Below are 19022 nucleotides of genomic sequence, written 5' to 3'. Positions count from 1 at the left end.
GTTAGATACTAAAAGTATCTAGTTTTTCTCCCTTCTGTTTTCTGCTTTAATTGAAGGGGGAAAAAAAAGATTATTTGAAAAGGATCTAGCAAATACTTAGGGATAAGACTTCTTTTTTTTTTTTTTTAATTTTTTTTTTTTTTTTTTTAATTTGACAGACAGATCACAAGTAGGCAGAGAGGCAGGCAGAGAGGAGGAAGCAGGCTCCCTGCAGAGCAGAGAGCCCGATGCGGGACTCGATCCCAGCACCCTGAGATCATGACCTGAGCCGAAGGCAGAGGCTTAACCCACTGAGCCACCCAGGCGCCCAGGGATAAGACTTCTAAGGGCAGAAAATATCCATTTGGTTGTAAGTTCTACTTTTAATTATAAGTCTAAATATACCTGAACCAGTCAGTAAACTAGCAAAAAACCAAGGTCATTAAAATTAGCTAGCTGAAAAAAAATTACAGCTAAAGTGGAACAAATTTTGGCCTGTTGTAAGTTGGATCTTGGTTCAGTTTAAGTACCACGTATGTGAATATCTACTACATGCATAGCACTGGGCTAGTGGTATATGGTATAGCAAATATGAAGTAGCATGTGATTCCAGCTTCTCTTGGGAAGGTTTGTGAAATCCCTAGAAAGGGATTTTAATGGTTGAAGGGCAAGGGATGACATTTTTAAATGAACAGAGTGAAAAAAAAGTAAGGTATATTTAAGATGGGAATAAACTGACTGCTGCAGAATTAAGAAGGGATATTTGGAGACAGGCTCTAAACTCAGCTTGTCATAAAAACTATAGCTTTTGTTCTGTTTTTTTTTTTGTTTTGTTTTTTTTGTTTTTTGTTTTTTGTTTTTTTAAGTAGACTCCCCATCCAACGTGGGGCTTCTACTCACGACCCTGAAATCAAGAGTCACATGTTCTATTGACTGATCAAGCCAGGTGCCCCCCAAAACTGTATCTTTTAAGCATGGGAGATTTGTACAAAACTGATTGAAGAAGGGTGATCTGATGGTCACATAGTACATGACTTGAAGTAGGAGAAAAATAATTGGAGGATAAAGAACCTGATTAAGGAATAGCATAGCTTACATTATAGCTGTATTTCCTCTACTAATAAGGGAAATAGGCAAATAATCCCTCTGGGCTTTTGGTTGACAAATGAGGATATGAAAACAAGGAAGAATAAAAAAAAATCCAATGAAGCTTGTCATAGGAAAAATATTCTTTATTTAAATAAATATAAACATTTTAAGATGCCAACAATGACTGGAGTTGTTACCTAAAACATGACAGTTAAGATTTCCCCAAAGTTTAAAAAAAGACAATTAATTTTCTGCCTGCTGGCTCTTTAATCCACAGCTTCTCCATCAGTTTTTCTGACCTATGGGTAGAAAAAGAACATCAAGGTAATGTCATTTTGTAAGTGTTTTATTGGAAGCCCTAAGCTTGATGAGCATTAGTTGCATTTCAAATAAAGTTCTAGATAGCTTTTTCTCCACAGTCTGACTTAAAGCCTCTGGGACTTTCCCTGCTTTCTATTAGAAGAACTTAGAATAGAAAATAGACTTATTATTAATTTATTTATTTTTAAAGATTTTATTTATTTGAGAGAGAAAGAGCATGAGAGAGGAGAAGGTGAGAGGGAGAAGTAGACTCCCCATGGAGCTGGCAGCCCAATGCGGGACTCGATCCCGGGACTCTGGGATCATGACCTGAGCCACAGGCAGTTGCTCAATCGACTGAGCCACCCTGGCACCCATTAAATAGGTTTATTTTTTAAAGAACAAAAGTTTGTCTAAGAATCTTTGAAGATTTAGAATACATTAGTGGTTGGGAGCACCTGGTGGCTCAGTGGGTTAAAGCCTCTTCCTTCGGCTCAGGTCATGATCCCAGGGTCCTGGGATGGAGCCCCGAATTGGGCTCTCTGCTCAGCAGGGAGCCTGCTTCCCCTCCTCTCTTTCTCTCTCTCTGCCTGCCTCTCTGCCTACTTGTAATCTCTCTGTGTCAAATAAATAAATAAAATCTTTGAAAAAAAAAAAAGAATACATTAGTGGTATTAGTTAAAGCTATGTTAATATTGTAAAACTAGGATATTCGTTTTAAAAAGTTACTCTACCTTTTCTCCAGGACTTGTAGTTGTTAGGATGTTGGCCATCCATAGACTGTTTTTTTATGTCTCTTGAGTCACTGTAGGAGATGACCAAAAAAGAAAAGTTAGTTCGAGACCAGAACTAGAGATTTAGTCTAACCATTCTATCTAGGAGATTTAATTACTTTACCAAAAATAGTTGACATTATTAAAGGTCAGAGTAGGAATTATTGATTTTGTGCAAGCTTCTGTTTTATATAGTTCCTTTGTACTTCCTGTCCCCCTATGTATGTGGTGGGAAACTCCACTGATGGCTTCTCTAACCCTTAGATGTAACCTTCGGTCTTGTTAGGTTATTTCATGTAGAGTGTAGTAATTATTTTCCCTTCAAAGTTTTAGGAATTGGTTTTTTATTCCTTGAAACTCTTACATAGAACTGAGAATCTTATGTAATCAAGTCCTTAATGGATTAAAGTCCGAAGAGAGTCTTATGGAGGGAATGGAAGTACTCAGATCCCATGAATGCAGATCTTTCGAAATTCAAGACTGAAGTTTAGGCATTTGCCACAGCTATGGTCTAGTGGCCATTTCACTTTAAGAGTCAAACTTAAAGGTATTTTGCTCTCTATTCTGATAACTTCTATAAGATGATTTATCTTACCTTTCACAGACCAGCGTTTTTGGAGCAAATGTCTTAAGAACAAATGAAGGAGAATGATGTGTGTTCTCTAGAAAGAAAGAGAGATGATGGAGATGTGATACCAGTACTAAGCATTTTTATATTGCTGCAGAGAAAGCCATTGGCAGTAGAGATTTGAATCTCCCATCCATAGTTGTTGCTGGGAATTGGCTGCTTTGCTAGGACTGCATTCTTACCAACTTGACTGAGTATGGTCATATGACTGGTTTTGGCCAATGGAATGTGACTGGAAGTATTTTCTTCTGGGCCAAGATGCTTAAGGGGGATCTGGACCTCCATTCTCTTTTTGTGACAGTTTGGGAAGCCAAGTGTGGAAGGTGATAGTCACAGGATGAAAAAAGCCTGCGTTCTCAAGGCACAATCCCCATGGAATTCTTGCACTGGGCTTATATATAAGGAAACATCTGTTGTGTTAAACCATGATATCAATACAATTTGAACTTTGTTAAAGGAACTTGCATTACCCTAATACACATATACATCTTTATTTAATATTAATCTATCTTGTGAGGTAGGTATTATTCCTTTTATAGGTGAGGAAGAGGTGTTTAAGAAGTAACTTTCCTTAAGGACTGAGCATATAGTTGAACCTCGATCTGACAGAAGAACTGTTGAATTCTGTTTGTTATAACACGCTACATTTTAGAGAAAAGATATCACTTGAGATAGGATAAATCCAAACCTTTCAGACTACAAGTTTCAATTTATATCAATACTTTTTTTCTGTGGCAAGTGGCCAGATAGTAGTAAGATAAGATTCTTTAAACTGTTATAAGTGATCTCAGGTTTAATTAGACTCCCTTTTTGCTGGGTTGCCTCTTCAGAGACAGAGGAAATTCTCAGATTTATTTGATTGTTCTGAAGGATTTTGTGGGAGGAGTATTAAGACTTAACTTACCCAGGACTACAGTACTTAGCTACAAAGAACTTAGGATCCAAGCCTTCATTTAAAACTGGGTTCACTGATTCACTCATGCTCACCTATGTTCCAGACATCAGGGTCAAGAATCTGATTGGCAGCATTAGAAAGTTTTTCATTTGGTTCCAAACTTGGAGAAATAACCTTTGGAAGATTAAATGGCTCTGAAATAAAACAGACCAGAAGTTGTAGAAACAGAGTAGAAACTTCCTTTTGTTTTTCCTTCTTCTCATTTGGCTGAGACTTCTGTACATATGAAATATGGGGGGCAGGGGGCAATAGCACATGATGTAACTTATCTGCCCCTCAAATTAAAAACAAAACTTACCATCATCTACAGCAGTTCTATTGACACAGTTAGCCTCATGTTCCTTGAGCCTTTTGATTGGGACCACATGGCAAGCATTATATTTGCAGTTAGCCATCTTTTTAGCTATCTTTGGATTTTTCTAAAAGAAAAAAAGCTCTTGTTAAATTTCTATTATACAATGCCTGTATTCCACCCTCCATTCTCTTCTGGAAATGCTTAAGACAAACAATTTCCAACATTAAGAACTGCTAAGTGCTACATATAGTCAGAAGATTGTTCTTGAAAACAAATGAACAAACCAACAAAAACTTTAAATTTTATATTCTGAGCTTATTTTTCTCCCTCCACTGACTTAACTTTTTTTTTTTTTTTTTAAATCAGGAAAACTTACCTTTCTACATGATGCCAGGTGGTACTGTAACCTGCTGGCTGGCATCCTGTGGTTCGGGTCATAAGGACATATTTCTAAGTCTTCTGGCTCCATGAGGCCTAAATAGTAAGAACTATGGGTTGGAAAAGAAAATATTGACATTTAAGATCAGGTAATTTTGTCATAGGCCTACTTTCTGTTCTCAGAAGAGTGAGAGATGTGGGTATCTTGCTATGAAAGTTTGGGATGACTAAAGCAATAGCCTCAAAAGTTAGATAATAGGAGAACTTTACTTCTTACATGCCTTGGAAAACCAAAAATTAATGTTTGCACAAATATTTTAGTCTTCTAGGTTGTTTTGAATAGAATCCTTTGCCCTCAAAGAGAGTATTATACAGGCAGGGCTCCTTGGAAAGCTCAGAGTACTGGGGTATGATGAAGTTTAACACCATCAGTTTGAGTGTTGAGAAAGCAAGCCTGGGGCAGCTGGTTCTTTTACTGTTCAGCACTGCTCCCTCACATCTCTTTGCCAAATCTATCTAAATTAAGCTCTTTGTTAGGCAAGGATGCTACTTGTCAGATCAGTGTAGCCACTTTGGGGGAGCGGAGCTTGGAAGAATGAACAGTACCATGTTCAAGTTCAGGCTACTTTATAATTATCTGAGAATGCCAGTCTGAAATCTCTAAAGTTGTAGGTATTAACATATGAAGACTCTTAGAAGAAAACTAAGAATATACCATCTCGAATCTGCCACATTTCACTGCCAATAGGAGGCCTACTTTCCCTTATGGCTAGCTGTCTTTAGCTATCCAGCAGACATTCACTTCAAGGACTCCCAAGTTTCCAGGCAACAGCTATAGCTGAGATTTCTGCAGAGCAGGGACAGACTAGTCTGATGGGGGTGGGGGATCAAGGCAGACTGGCAGAAGCAGTAAGGATAGAAAAGTGCCTGGAAGAGCCCATTTCAATTCTGCTTTGTATCATGCCTAGGGCATAGACAAAGGGCACAGAGATAGACTGTTAAATGTCAGATTTTCCTGAGGGCATTTAGATGATTAAGTCTAGGGATTTAGACTCAGTACCTTTCAGGAACACAAGCCAGGGTGGCTCTTTAAAGCTTACACTGCATATTAATGATAATATTAGAGCCATGAACACTTACTGTAAAGTAAATTGGCTTTCTGGGAAATAAAGGTTGCAGTATAATCCAATATTGTGTGGTTATCTTTAGATTCTCAAAGACAGTGGAAGAAGAGCTTTAATACTGATACCTAACTATTGATAGCTGAATATCCTATGTTGGGAGGCCAAGATTATAATGGAGGCCAATTTGGTTTAATACATGTTGGATTTGCAAGAGGATTCTAGCCTCGATGCTACCTTGACAGTTAAACCGAGTCTAAACGCTCTTGAGTCCTACCTTATTTTTGAAGCAGCTACTCTCAAGAATCTGAAGGGAACTGTCTGAATCTGAAGAGGCAAACAGTCCTTCTGGAGGTCAAAACAAGGCAAACAGCTGAAGTTTGGGGAGAGGGAAAGCAGAGTGAGTACCTTTGTGAAGTGATGTGAATCAACTTTCTGTTCAAGCTACTCAACTCCTCTTCTCCTACCATATGATCGATGGTTTCTCAGAGTTTTGGAAGTTTCTGATGTCATAGTTAAGTCTTGAAGAAGTGGTTTTCAATCTTGGTTGTGCAAGAGAATCAGAGTAGTTTTAAAGTGACAGAGCTGCCAGAACTCTTGGACCAGAATCTTCACAAATGGGGTCTGGCTAACTGTGGCTTTAAAAGAGTTCCACAGGGGATTCTAATTTGTAGCCAGGGTTACCAGGCCATGCTCTGGGTAACTAAGCTGTCCTCAGGAGGGTTCTTCCAGTTTCTAGGAGGAACTGCTGCATAGCTTTTCCAGTGAAGTTTCTCTCAGGACTACCAGTTGGAATGATTGGTCCCATCTTTTTTTTTTTTTTTTTAAAGATTTTATTTATTTATTTGACAGACAGAGAGAGATCACAGTAGGCAGAGAGGCAGGCAGAGAGAGAGAGGAGGAAGCAGGCTCCCCGCTGGGCAGAGAGCCTGATGCGGGGCTCGATCCAATTGGTCCCATCTTTAAAACTGGCCTTTTTCAGGGCACCTGGGTGGCTCAGTGGGTTAAAGCCTCTGCTTTCGGCTTGGGTCATGATCCCAGGGTCCTGGGTTCGAGCCCTACGTCGGGCTCTCTGCTGAGCAGAGAGCCTGCTTCCCCCACCGTGACTTTCTGCCTGCCTCTCTGTCTACTTGCGAGCTCTCTCTGTCAAATAAATAAATAAAATCTTAAAAAAAAAAATCTGGCCTTTTTCTTTATGGGGTGCCAAGTAGAATTTCACAGAAAGTACATAAGCTCACTATATCTTAAAAAACCCGAAGTTTTACTTTCTTTCTGGCCTTCTTAATCCAGTGTACCAGGTCTTGAGCCAAATGTTTACAAACACCACCATAGCATATAACCACTTCTACAGGTCTATGAGGGATAACCACTATTTTATAGATCAGGAAACCAACTCAGTGGTGATAGATATCCTAAAGTTACAAAGCTAGTGCATGTTTGGTTGATATAATTAATATTATTTGAGGTAATACATGTAAAGCCCTTAAAGTACCTGGTACATAGTAAAGAACGAGGTCATCACTTCACATGTAGTATCTTCTTTAATACACACAATATCTACATGTGATATGAATGATTCTTAATATCCTCTCCACTTGGCAGGCAGGGAGACTGGATCAGAGCTGCTGAGCGATAGAGTTGGGATGTGGACTCAAGCTTTCCGGCTCCAGACCTGGGGTCTTTGCCTGTAAGTCATAAGGCTTAGGCCACTGGACTCAACAATATTCAAGCCCAAAATTCTGTCTGATGCCAAAATGTAGGCTTTTCTCATATACCAAGTACAAGGAAATGAGTGATTTCCAGGCTCCAGCAATCTTAGAGTTAGCTGAAGTGGCAGGGTAATATGAAACAGACATATAAAGGTGGGACCTAATTTAGATGTGAAATACACAGTAGAGACCAAGTTGGAGTTCAGCAAGGGCTCAACTTAGGACTCTTTGAGCCAGATTCAGAAGATTGACTAGGATTTGGGTCAGCAAGAGGGGAAACATACATAAGTGTGAAAGGTAGAAATGAACATGGCACATGCACAGTAGACTACTGGGTTGGTCCCTGCTAGGCTGGGGAGTATATAATAGGGAACAGGAGAAAACTCTATCAACTTTGTAGGGAGAGTCTTCGACAAAATTTTCAAGAGGGTAAGGCATGCGAGTGAAAAAGATCCAGTAGAACTATACTAACCTTTAAGAAGGCTGCTGCTGTCCTAGGGCTCAGCTTCCTATGCTTTGGTACCCCACAGCCTGCTCTTAATCTCCCCCATCAAGGTGAAAGACCAGTAGAAATCCTGCAAATTACTCTAGTAGAACCTGGGTTTCTTTGATAACAGCAGGTGATTCAAATCTTCCAGGGGGGCCAGTAGTACCTTATGCCGGGTCTCTAGCCTTCTAGGGACTCTAACCAGTCAATAAACTGAAAGGCAGATTCTATTTTCCAAATTGTAAAGTTTCCATTAGAGATGTTTGAAATTTCATGTGTTAAGCACTGCTGTCTTTTTGCTTCTTTAAAAAATATATTTTTGGGGCAGCTGGGTGGCTCAGTGGGTTAAGCCTCTGCTTTCAGCTCAGGTTATGATCCCAGGGTGCTGGGATCGAGCCCCACATTGGGCTCTCCTCTCAGCAGGGAGACTGCTTCCTCATCTCTCTCTCTCTGCCTGCCTCTCTGCCTACTTGTGATCTCTGACTGTCAAATAAATAAATAAAATCTTTAAAAAAAATAAAAAGTATATTTTCTTGGGAACAAACATATTAAGTTTATGTATTTAAGTTTATTTAGGTTTCTGTATATAATAATACTAATCAGTCCCCCCCCATCCCTCCACCCCAGGATTTACTGGGACAATGTAAGAGCCTGGGATATGGCAAATGATAATGATTGAAAAGTGGAAAAAGGTATTGGAAAGGAGGAAGACATGATGACAACTCAATGTAGAATTTTTCTGAAGACCTTCTGCTTTTTGCCTTGAAAGAAACTTGAAAGTGAGTCTATTTTCTTGAGTTAGAGAGTTAAGGCCTGGTTGGAATGGCAAGAATATTTTAGTGTTAAAATTCATTCAGTCTCCAAACATTTAAAGTCTGCTATTAATTTCCCCTTGTTAATCTCAGTTAATTTGGTTCTTCATGGGGCCTATTTCCCAAGTTAGTCTTAATAATTCAACAAATAAATCAGCATATTTACTGAGTGGTCACTGGCTCCAGGAGGTAAGTGTTTCTCAGCATGTTTCTGATAGAACATTTGTCTCAAAACTTTCCAGGGTACTTACAAATGCAGATTTCTAGGTCCCACTGCAAACCTCCCAATTCTGAATCTCAGAGGATAGGGATTGATCTCAGTTTCTTAAGCACCTTTAAGAAGGTCAGGCACCCACTTGTCAGATAGGTGCCTGGGTGGTTCAGTCAGCTAAGTGTCTGCCTTCGGCTCAGGCTCAAGTAATGATCTCAGGGTACTGGGATTGAGCCCTGCATCGGGCTCCCTGCTCAGTGGGCAGTCTGCTTCTCCCTCTCCCTCTGCCCCCTCCAACCCTGCTCATGCTCTCTCTCAAATTAAAAAAAAAAAAAAGAAGAACTATTGTATTAGAGCAGTGGTTCTCAAACTTGAGAATGCATTGGAATTACCTAGAAGGCTTGCTGAAACACAGAGTGCTGGACCCTGCCCTAGAGTTTTGGATTCAGTTGGTCTGGGGTGGGTCCTGAGAATGTGCATGTCTAACAAGTTTCAAGGTGATGCTGATATGACTACACTTTAAGAATCACTGTACTAGAGTATTGTGAAAGATATTAAGAAGTACTAGATACAATTCCTATCATTAAGGAGCTTATGATGTAGTAGGGGGAGATAAGATATATACTTGAGAATATAGTGAAGAATATGGTGTTCTGTATAATAATTGACACTAGATGGGGCAATGAGGAAGAGTTAGGATTTAATCTGGGCCTTAAAAGATGGTTAGGCCTAAGGTTCAGCTGAGAATAACAGGCAATTTCAATGGGGGTATATAAAAGAGGAAGTAGTATAAAGGTGTATGGGCGTGGGGTGGTCGATAGTTTTTTGGTCCAGTGTTGAGCTTTTTATAGGACACTAGTGAAGGGTTAAGGCCAAAAAGGTTCGTACCAGGCTGTGGAAGAGCCTTCAACACCTGTCCCTTTCCCCTGCCTCCACCCGCTTCATAGTCTTACCAAAAGTGCTGCACCGCTAAAAAGAGGAAATGTCTGCTGCTGAGTGTGCAAGAGGAAGCACAAGAAGATTTTGAAGGTCTGTGAGCTGTAATGACTGCTTTTACCCATGAGCCAATTGTAGAGGCAACAGGAAGACCAGCGCACCAACCAGGCTGTGTCCCTCCGCCCAGGGGGTGTCACCACCCAAGCTGAAAGTGTTTGGGGAGATTCGACATTGCTGTCCGGATACTCCTCTCTCTCGGAGGCCATCATGTCTTTGACGTCTGCCTACCAGCATAAATTAGCCGAGAAGCTCACTATCCTGAATGATCGAGGTCAGGGGGTTCTCATCCGCATGTATAACATCAAGAAGGTAAGCATGAGCAACTGGACTAGTGCCATTTATTCCAGCAATAGTAGGGCAGGAGACTCTGAGGCCGGCAGTTCCAGGGGTTAGACACCCTCTTCTTTCCCCACTGGTTTAACTGGCCTTCAGTCACTCGGATTATGTAGGCCAGCCAGTGCTATGAGGCAGAAGGGGAGGCTTTTTCTAGGTATAATTCTTGCCCCAGTGAGAGTCTGCTTTCTGCTGGGTATATGGGGATAGGAAATAATTTTGTTCTGAGTCACTTAATAAAGGTTTGGGGTCTAGAAGTCTGGGTCTCATTGTTTATTGCTGATCCCCCATACTCTGAAGATATCCAAAGTTGGGTCTATGGCAAAAACTTTTCCATAGACTTTCCTACAAGGAAAAAATAGATACAATATTTCAATAAAATATGGGTTGGTGCCTTCTGAGGTACACAGTGTCTGAGAGTTCATGCTGTAGTGAGTGTGTGTGCTTAGGATAGGAATTCTGGAATTGAGAGATGCTGGGGACAGGATCAAGCTAGGGGGCAAGGGGCTGGCCTAGGGAAGTAAAGAGATAAAGATGGGCAAGAATAGGCAGTTTCTGGAAGAGAAAATAGAGAGAGGGAACTTTTGTGCATTTTGTAATAAAAATCACCAGGAACTTGGTTTCTGTGACCCAACATCCCCCACAAATGCCATTTGGGATGAGATATTTACATATGGACATTGTGACACACTCACCCGTGAAGTCTAACTCCCAAGCAGCTGCTTTTCTCACTCCTTCCTGCTTTAGCTGAGGGGTGGGGAGAGAGCTTCCTCTTAGCACTGGGGCCGAGCAGACACTGAACTCCTCTTGATAAGACAAGATACCCAGGTTGTTTAGCTCTACTGATAGTTGGCTTTATGCCCTGACACTTGTTTCTCCTCTACTGTTATGCTTTTGTAATGAACTCCCAGATTCTCTTTCCATAAGAGAGACTGTGTGAAAATGAATGCATCAGGAAGAAGTATGTTTGGAGGGGAGGGAGAAAGAGTAAAAATATGGTGTGTTTTATTGGTACAGACTTGTTCAGACCCCAAATCCAAGCCACCTTTCTTACTGGAAAAGTCCATGGAATCTTCTCTCAAGTACATCAACAAGAAATTTCCCAACATAGATGTCCGAAACAGCACGGTGAGAACGTGGTTCCCCCTGCCCCTTTCTCTGAAATAACTCTACACTTGGGTGGCTTAAACTTGCCTCTTTTGACTGCCTTTCTTAGAAGTTGGCAAGGGATAGAGTAGCCTTCTTTCAATTTTCTTGGGCTCAGTCACAGAGCTTCAGGTTCTTGTAGTCTTGAGAATTCTGAGATAAGCTGGGATTCTTGCAGGGTAAGCTAGAGCAAAGCATTTCCCCTTTCTCCATTGCAAGATTCATGAGAACACTTTGTTCTTATTGAAGAAGACAGTTTGATCAACCCAGCAGGGTGCATATATTTTCTCTTGTTCCTGTTTCCAACTCAGTGTTTCTTTGCTAAATATCTTAGAGTTATGCCTTTCTTGAAATATCCCTTACTTCTCCCTTACTAAAAGCTCTACATTTCTTACCATTGTACCTGTAGCATCTTCTCACTCTGCCTCTTTTGACTTTAATATAAATGGTAAGCCTCCTTGACTGAAAGGGACTTTGAAATTTCCTCTCTTTTAGCACTCTGTATCTAGTCAGGATCACATGCACCATTCTTTCTAGAGAATCTCCCCTGTTCAAAACCTTCAGAGCATCGGATATTTTCCAACTTTGTCTGTCAGTGTATTTCAAGCCTCTTCAAGACACTTTCTGTAGGGGCGCCTTGGTGGCTCAGTTGATTGAGCGTCTGCCTTTCGCTCAGGTCTCGATTCTGGATCCTGGGATTGAGCCCTGAATCAGGCTCCCTGCTCAGCAGGGAGTCTGCTTCTCCCTCTCCTTCTGCCATTTCCCCTGCTTGTGCTCTCTCTCTTTCTGTCGAACAAATAAAATCTTTTTAAAAAAGTGTTTTAGGTATAACTCCTATTCTTCTTGGGTTACTTTGATCAATTGTCTTCTTATTTTGTGTTTTAAAATTTTTGTTTTGTGTTTCTCTCAGCAACATTTAGGACCAGTACATCGGGAAAAAGCTGAGATAATTAGATTCCTTACCAACTACTACCAGTCATTTGTGGATGTCATGGAATTTCGGGTGAGCTCTACCACTCCAGGTCCCCAGTGTAGGCATTATCCTTCAGAGGTTACTCCTTCTTTAGTAGATGTTCATTTTTTTTATTAAGATTTTATTTATTTATTTGACAGAGAGTGATCACAAGTAGGCAGAGAGAGAGGAAGGGAAGCAGGCTCCCTGCTGAGCAGAGAGCCCGATGTGGGACTCAATACCAGGACCCTGAGATCATGACCTGAGCCGAAAGCAGAGGCTCAACCCACTGAGCCACCCAGGCGCCCCTAGATGTTCATTTTTTAAAAAAGATTTTATTTCTTTATGTATTTATAGCACATGAGTAAGGGGACGGGCAGAGGGAGAGAGAGAGAAGGACTCTTTAAGCAGGAGCCCAATGTAGGGCTCCATCTCATGACCCTGAGATCATGACTTGAGCTGAAACCAAGAGTCGGGCATTGAACCAACTCAGCCACCCAGATGCCCTTAGTAGATGTTCATTTGTGTTGCAAGTTATACAATTGTGTCTGATATAATTATACTTCATTTAAAAGGATATGCAGGCTTGTACCTGTAGTATTAGTATGTACATAGGAAAGATTTGGAACTTTATACATTAAACTGTTAGAAATAACTACTTTTGGGGTGAAATTATGATCAGCTTTATTAAACTATATACATTTTTAAGTATTATTAAGTATTCATGTATTTTAAGTATGATTCCCCAATATTTTATTATAAATCTACTGAAAAATTTCAAGAGTATTACAGTGCATATTAGTCTACTCTTCTTCTAGAGTTTCTAATCATTAGTATTTTTAAAAAAGATTTTATTTATTTATTTGACAGAGATCACAAGTAGGCAGAGAGAGAGGTGCAAGCAGGCTCCCTGCTGAGCAGAGAGCCCAGTGTGGGGCTTGATCCCAGGACCCTGAGATCATGACCTGAGCCAAAGGCAGAGGCTTAACCCACTGAGCCACCTAGGTGCCCCAAAACATACTTTTGATGTACCAATTTTACTTCTAGAAATTCTTTTTTTTTTCCTAGAAATTATTCTTAGAGAAACAATCAGAAGTGCAAAGATATGTAAAAGAATGTACTCTTAAAAAAAAAAAGAATGTATTCTGCTACATTATAATAGGGACAAGTTGAGGGGTACCTGGGTAGCATCGTCGGTTGGGCTTCTGACTCTTGATTTTGGCTCAGGTTTTGATCTCATGAGCCCTGGGATTGAGCATGGCTTTGGTTCAGTAGGGAGTCAGCTTGGGAATTCTCTCCCTCTGCCCCTCCCCCCACTTGTACATGTGCATGCATGCATACGCACAAACACGTTATCTCTCTCTCTCACTAATAAATAAATCTTAAAAAAATAATGACAAGTTAATAATTGATGTATCCAATATATAGAGTATATGCCTACAAATGAATATACAGCTGTGTAAGATGATAATATATATTTATGTCAATTGGCATAGAAAAATGTTCTTTGTATATTCGTTTTTTATTCTTCATATGTTCTTTAATGTAAAAGCAATTTATAATACAGTAAGACATAAGATGTCCCTAATATGTATATTTACCTGGATAAACATGCATATAAAGAAAATTTGAACTTCTAATTGTTGGAATTTTGAATGGTTTTAAACATTAATTAAAATTATGCCTGTTTGTATTTTCTAATTTTTCTGCTAGCATGTATTATTTCTGCATTTAAGAAATGACACAAATTTTAGCCATTTGAGCAATCCAAGTTTGTGATGGTATCATAGTATTTCTTCAATGATGCAAGAGTATGGAACCCTGCTTTGGATGCCCTGTATCTACCTGAGGGGGCTAATCCAGGCCACTCAAACACATAATGAAAAGAAAAGTGGGGCCACAGAAAACTGTAAAACCTGAAGGAAGTTCAGGTCAGAAGTTATTTCTTTTATTTATTTATTTATTTGACAGAGAGATCACAAGTAGGCAGAGAGAGAGAGGGGGAAGCAGACTCCCCGCTGAGCAGAGAGCCTGATGTGGGGCTCGATTCCAGACCCTGAAACCATGACCTGAGCCAAAGGCAGAGGCTTAACCCACTGAGCCGCCCATGTACCCCAGGTCAGAGGTTATTAATCTTGGAATTGAGAGTAGTGGTCAGGAAGAAGGTAGGCATTGGTGGGGGTGGTTGAAAGAAGGCTGGATTCATAGGAAGAAGTCTCTCATTAGGAAAAGCTGGAGTCCAGAAGGGATTTTAGGACACTGCTGGCTGTTGCCTTAGTAAAGTTCTGAGCCCAAGGTGTATGGTATGGCTCATTTAGGGCAAGAAGGATAATAGAGACACTGAGGTGTTGTGCATTGTAAAGTAGATAGGCTCTGAATTATCAGACAGACCTGGTTTTGAATTTTAACTTTAATACTTACTAGGGGGAGCCTGGGTGGCTCAGTAGGTTAAGCCTTTGCCTTCAGCTCAAGTCATGATTCCGGGGTCCTGTGATCAAGCTCTGTGTTGGGCTCCCTGCTGAGGGAGCCTGCTTCTCCCTCTCCCTCTGTGTGCTGTTCTTCCTGCTTGTTCTCTCTTTTTCTCTGTCAAATAAATAAGTAAAATCTTAAAAAAAAAAAAAAACACTTACCAGATATATGACCTTAGACAAGAAACTCTTTGAATCTCAGTTTCTTTGTAAAATGGATTAAGATTTACTATGTGAGGTATTTGTGAGAATTAAATGAGATAATGCATGGAAAACATCTAGCTCAGTATTGAGCATATAATAAGGTTAGAGGCCAACAAATGTTAATTCCATTAACATTAACTTGTGGGAATTGAGCTGCAAGAAGTTGCAGAAAGGCCTTCCTAGTAATTGAGGCCACATAGAGCTAGACAGGTTCAGAAGTCATGTAGTATAGAGGGGAGATCATGGGCTCCATGTTCTAATTCTGATACTATCCCTTACTAGTTTGTGATCATGCGCAAGTATCTTAACAGCTCTTAGCTTTGGTTTCTCCACATGTTCATTTAGATACGGCGTTTTGGGGAAGATAATATGGAAATATTTTTTCCCCATTTTAGAAAGTTTGACAAATGTATATACCTGTGTAACAATCACCGCAATGACATATAGAAAATTTCCATCAGGCGCCTGGGTGGCTCAGTCCATTAAGCAACTGCTTTCGGCTCAGGTCATGATCTCAGGGTCCTGGGATCGAGTCCTGCATCAGGCTCCTTGCTCAGTGGGGAGCCTGCTTCTCCCTCTGCCTACCTCTCTCTGTGTCTCATGAAGTAGATAAAATCTTTAAAAAAAAAAAAAAAAGAAAAGTTTCCAAATGTTTCCTGAGCCTTTTTTCCCTAGTCAGTCCCTCCCTTCCCAACCCCTGGCCCCAGGCAACCATTAATGTGCTTTCTAGATTATAATTTTCTTCTCTTTTCTAGAGTTTCATATAATTAGAATTTATACAGTTTGCCTTCTTTTATATCTGGCTTCTTTCATTCAGTATAATGTTTTTGAGATTTATCTATGCTGTTTCATGTAACTACAATTCATTTCCTATTTTTGTTGAATACTATTCCATTGTTTGGATACAATTTATCCATTTACCTGATGGACATTTGGGTTTTGTCCATTATGCATATATTTGGCTATTATGCAGAAGATGCTATACACGTTTGAGTACAAATCATTTTGGGAATGTATTTTTCATTTCACTTGGGTAAATAATTTAGAAGTTGAATTGCTAAATCAAATGGTATGCATGCATTTGATTTTATAGGAAACTGCCAAACTTTTTTCCCAAAGTCATTGTTCCATTTTCTCCTCTTGTCAGCAATATACTAATGCTCCAGTTGTTCCCCATTTTCATCAGCACTTACTATTATCAGACTTAAATTTTAGCCATTCTCATAGATATATGATGATATCTTGTTGTTTTAATTTGCATTTCCTTGATGACTAATCTTGTTGAACATCTTTTCATTTGCTTATTGACCATTTGTGTATTTGTTATGGTAAAATATCTGCTCAAATCTTTGACAATGTATTTCTTTTTTAAGATTTATTTATTTATTTATTTAACAGACAGAGATCACAAGTAGGCAGAGAAGCAGGCAGAGAGAGAGAGAGAGAGGGGGAAGCAGGCTCCCCACCGAGCAGAGAGCCCGACGCGGGGCTCGATCCCAGGTCCCCGAGATCATGACCCAAGCTGAAGGCAGAGGCTTAACCCACTGAGCCACCCAGGCACTGCTGACAATGTATTTTTAAAATAAAAATATAGGGACGCCTGGGTGGCTCAGTTGGTTGGACGACTGCCTTCGGCTCAGGTCATGACCCCGGAGTCCCGGGATCTAGTCCCGCATCGGGCTCCCAGCTCCACGGGGAGTCTGCTTCTCTCTCTGACCTTCTCCTCGCTCATGCTCTCTCTCACTGTGTCTCTCTCAAATAAATAAATAAAATATTAAAAATAAAATAAAATAAAATAAAAATATATATACTCTTAGATCTAGGAGTTCTACCTTTGTAGAAATGAAAGTAACAATATGGCAAGAATAGGGAACAAAGAATAGGCCAGGTATTGGGAACAAAGCAAATGTCCATCAGTGAGAAAGGCTGAATTAATTGGCCATGCCATGGGGTATTATGTGGTCATTAAAAAGAAGTGTGCTAGTGTTCTACCAGATAGCTTGGAGGACTGTCAGCAGGTAAGGTTGAATGAGAAAAGCAAAATGGCAAGAAGAGTACAATATTATCTCAATTTTGTAACACAAATGATCAAAAAAGCTGTCTCTCTCACTCTATTTCTCCCTCCCTCCCCCCACCATCTGAATAGGATTGTATAAATAGGGAGAAAATTAAGAAAGGCCATACTGGGTTGTTAAACTTGCTTAGCTGGGGGTTGGTACAGGATGGAGGGTGGGTGCTAATGTCAGGGGGAGGGAGGTGTCCACAGTAAAACTGCATATTTATTTAGGTAAAATTATTTATGGAAAGAAAAAGAATCCCTGTAACACTGGGATGAGGATTAAATGAAGTATATATAAATTACCTAGTAAGTACTTAGCACATGGGAGGTGGTCTGTAAATAGAAACACGTAGAGAATTGGGTAGTAGTTCCATTTGATAATGATTAATGAGAACAGGAGATGGAATCCAAGAAAAAACTGAGTCTGATTTCTGGTATCTTAGAAAGAGCCTATCAGAGAATGGGGAGAAATGGGAACCCTCTTACCCGGCTGGTGGGAATGAAGCTGGTGCAGCCACTCTGGAAAGTAGTGTGGAGGTTCCTCAAAAAGTAAAAAATAGAGCTACCCTATGATCCAGCAATTGCACTACTAGGTATTTACCCCAAAGATACAAATGTAGTGATCTGAAGGGGCACCTGCACCCCAATGTTTATAGCAGCAATGTTCACAATAGCCAAACTATAGAAAGAACCCTGATGTCCATTGACAGGTGAATGGATAAAGAAGGTATGTATGTGTGTGTGTGTGTATATATTTGATGGAATATTTTGAAGCCACCAAAAAAATGAAATCTTGCCACTTGCAACAATGTGGATGGAACTAGAGGGTATTATGCTAAGTGAAATAAGTCAATCAGAGAAAGACAATTATCATATGATCTCACTGATATGTGGAATTTGAGAAACAAGGCAGAGGATTATAGCGGAAGAGAAGAAAAAATGAAACAAGACGAAACCGGAGAGGGAGACAAACCATAGGAGACTCCTAATCTCAGGAAACAACTCTGAGGGTTGCTGGAGGGAAGAGGGATAGGAGGAACGGGATGGCTGGATTGCGGACACTGGGGAGGGTATGTGTTGTGGAGAGCACTGTGTATTGTGTAAGACTGATGAATCACAGAGCTGTACCCCTGAAATAATACATTATATATTAGTACAAACAACAACAACAACAAAAACAACTTAAAGCAGCCCCCCCAAAAGATGTGGGTTATATACACAGTGGAATATTATTCAACCATCAAAAAATGAAATCTTGCCATTTGCAACAATATGGATGGAACTACAGGGTATTATGTTAAGTGAAATAAGTCCATCAGAGAAAGACAGTTATCAAAGATTTCACTCATATGTGGAATTTAAGAAACAAAACAGAGGAGCATAGAGGAAGGGATGGAAAAATAAAGCAAGATGAAATCAGAGAGGGAGACAAACCATATGTGACTCTTAACCATTGGAAACAAACTGAGGGTTGCTGGAGGGGAGAAGGGTGGGAGGATGGGGAACCGGGTGATGAACCTTAAGGAGGGCTTGTGATGTAATGAGCACTGGGTGCTATATACAACTGATGCATCACTGATCTCTACCTCTGAAACTAAGAATACACTGTTGTTAATTAACCAAATTTGAATAAAAGAGCCCATGAGATGATCTTCATTTTGTAATCCTCTTTTGTGGAGGAAGGGGACATTGGGATGATAAAGTCAGAGTGTCCATAATCTAGTGATGAACTGTGCCTGTGGAAACATGAGCATTTGGTATGGTAAGTTTGATAGGGGTCCACTGCTGGCTTTCTGAGAAGGACCTCCTTCTATTGAGCAATGCTTCCTTATGTTATTTGGTGGCTGTTTAGGACCTATATAAGGGAAGACATTTTCCCTTAAAATTCTAGTATTACGTGTCATCTTCTCTTTATTCTTTATTCATTCTCTTCTCCAATTTTACCCCCAGGATCATGTGTATGAACTTCTCAACACCATTGATGCCTGCCAGTGCCATTTTGATATTGTAAGATTCTTTTCATTCTCTCCTATCCTCAGAGCCATAGAAAAGGTCTTGGCTGGGACAGTGTGGGTTGGGAAGGGACTGGAGGAATGGCTATTCCTTCAGGATTATAATATAATATAC

At 40.1% G+C, this 19022-nt stretch overlaps 2 protein-coding genes across 3 annotated transcripts in view; one reads left to right on the top strand and one right to left on the bottom strand.

Annotated features, from left to right (window-relative positions):
- Positions 1–1223: 1223 nt before the first annotated feature.
- LOC116878823 (gametocyte-specific factor 1-like) lies at positions 1224–6191 on the bottom strand. Of its 2 annotated transcripts, none has more exons than XM_032876566.1 (7): positions 5796–6191; positions 4396–4507; positions 4023–4143; positions 3757–3858; positions 2737–2803; positions 2103–2173; positions 1224–1367 (listed from the first exon to the last, which is right to left on the bottom strand). In XM_032876566.1, exons 2-7 carry the CDS (start codon positions 4486–4488, stop codon positions 1354–1356), a joined length of 468 nt encoding a protein of 155 aa, XP_032732457.1. In that variant the 5' UTR covers positions 4489–4507; positions 5796–6191; the 3' UTR covers positions 1224–1353. The 2 variants fall into 2 exon arrangements, with proteins under 2 accessions (XP_032732457.1, XP_032732456.1); XM_032876565.1 differs by having other exon boundaries at positions 5927–6191.
- Positions 6192–9862: 3671 nt separating this feature from the next.
- Positions 9863–19022, top strand: part of NCKAP1L (NCK associated protein 1 like) — a 40674-nt gene continuing 31514 nt past the window's right edge. The window contains exons 1-4 of the mRNA XM_032876564.1: positions 9863–10042; positions 11084–11194; positions 12123–12215; positions 18846–18902. Coding sequence (XP_032732455.1) covers positions 9941–10042; positions 11084–11194; positions 12123–12215; positions 18846–18902 — 363 coding nt within the window. The 5' untranslated portion in view covers positions 9863–9940. The remainder of the gene's footprint in view (positions 10043–11083; positions 11195–12122; positions 12216–18845; positions 18903–19022) is intronic.

The sequence above is a fragment of the Lontra canadensis genome, unplaced genomic scaffold (genome assembly GCF_010015895.1).
Source record: "Lontra canadensis isolate GAN:19392208 unplaced genomic scaffold, GSC_riverotter_1.0 scaffold59, whole genome shotgun sequence".
NCBI lineage: Eukaryota > Metazoa > Chordata > Mammalia > Carnivora > Mustelidae > Lontra > Lontra canadensis.
Note: the sequence above shows the minus strand (reverse complement) of the source record. Positions and strands in the feature narration are given on the sequence as shown.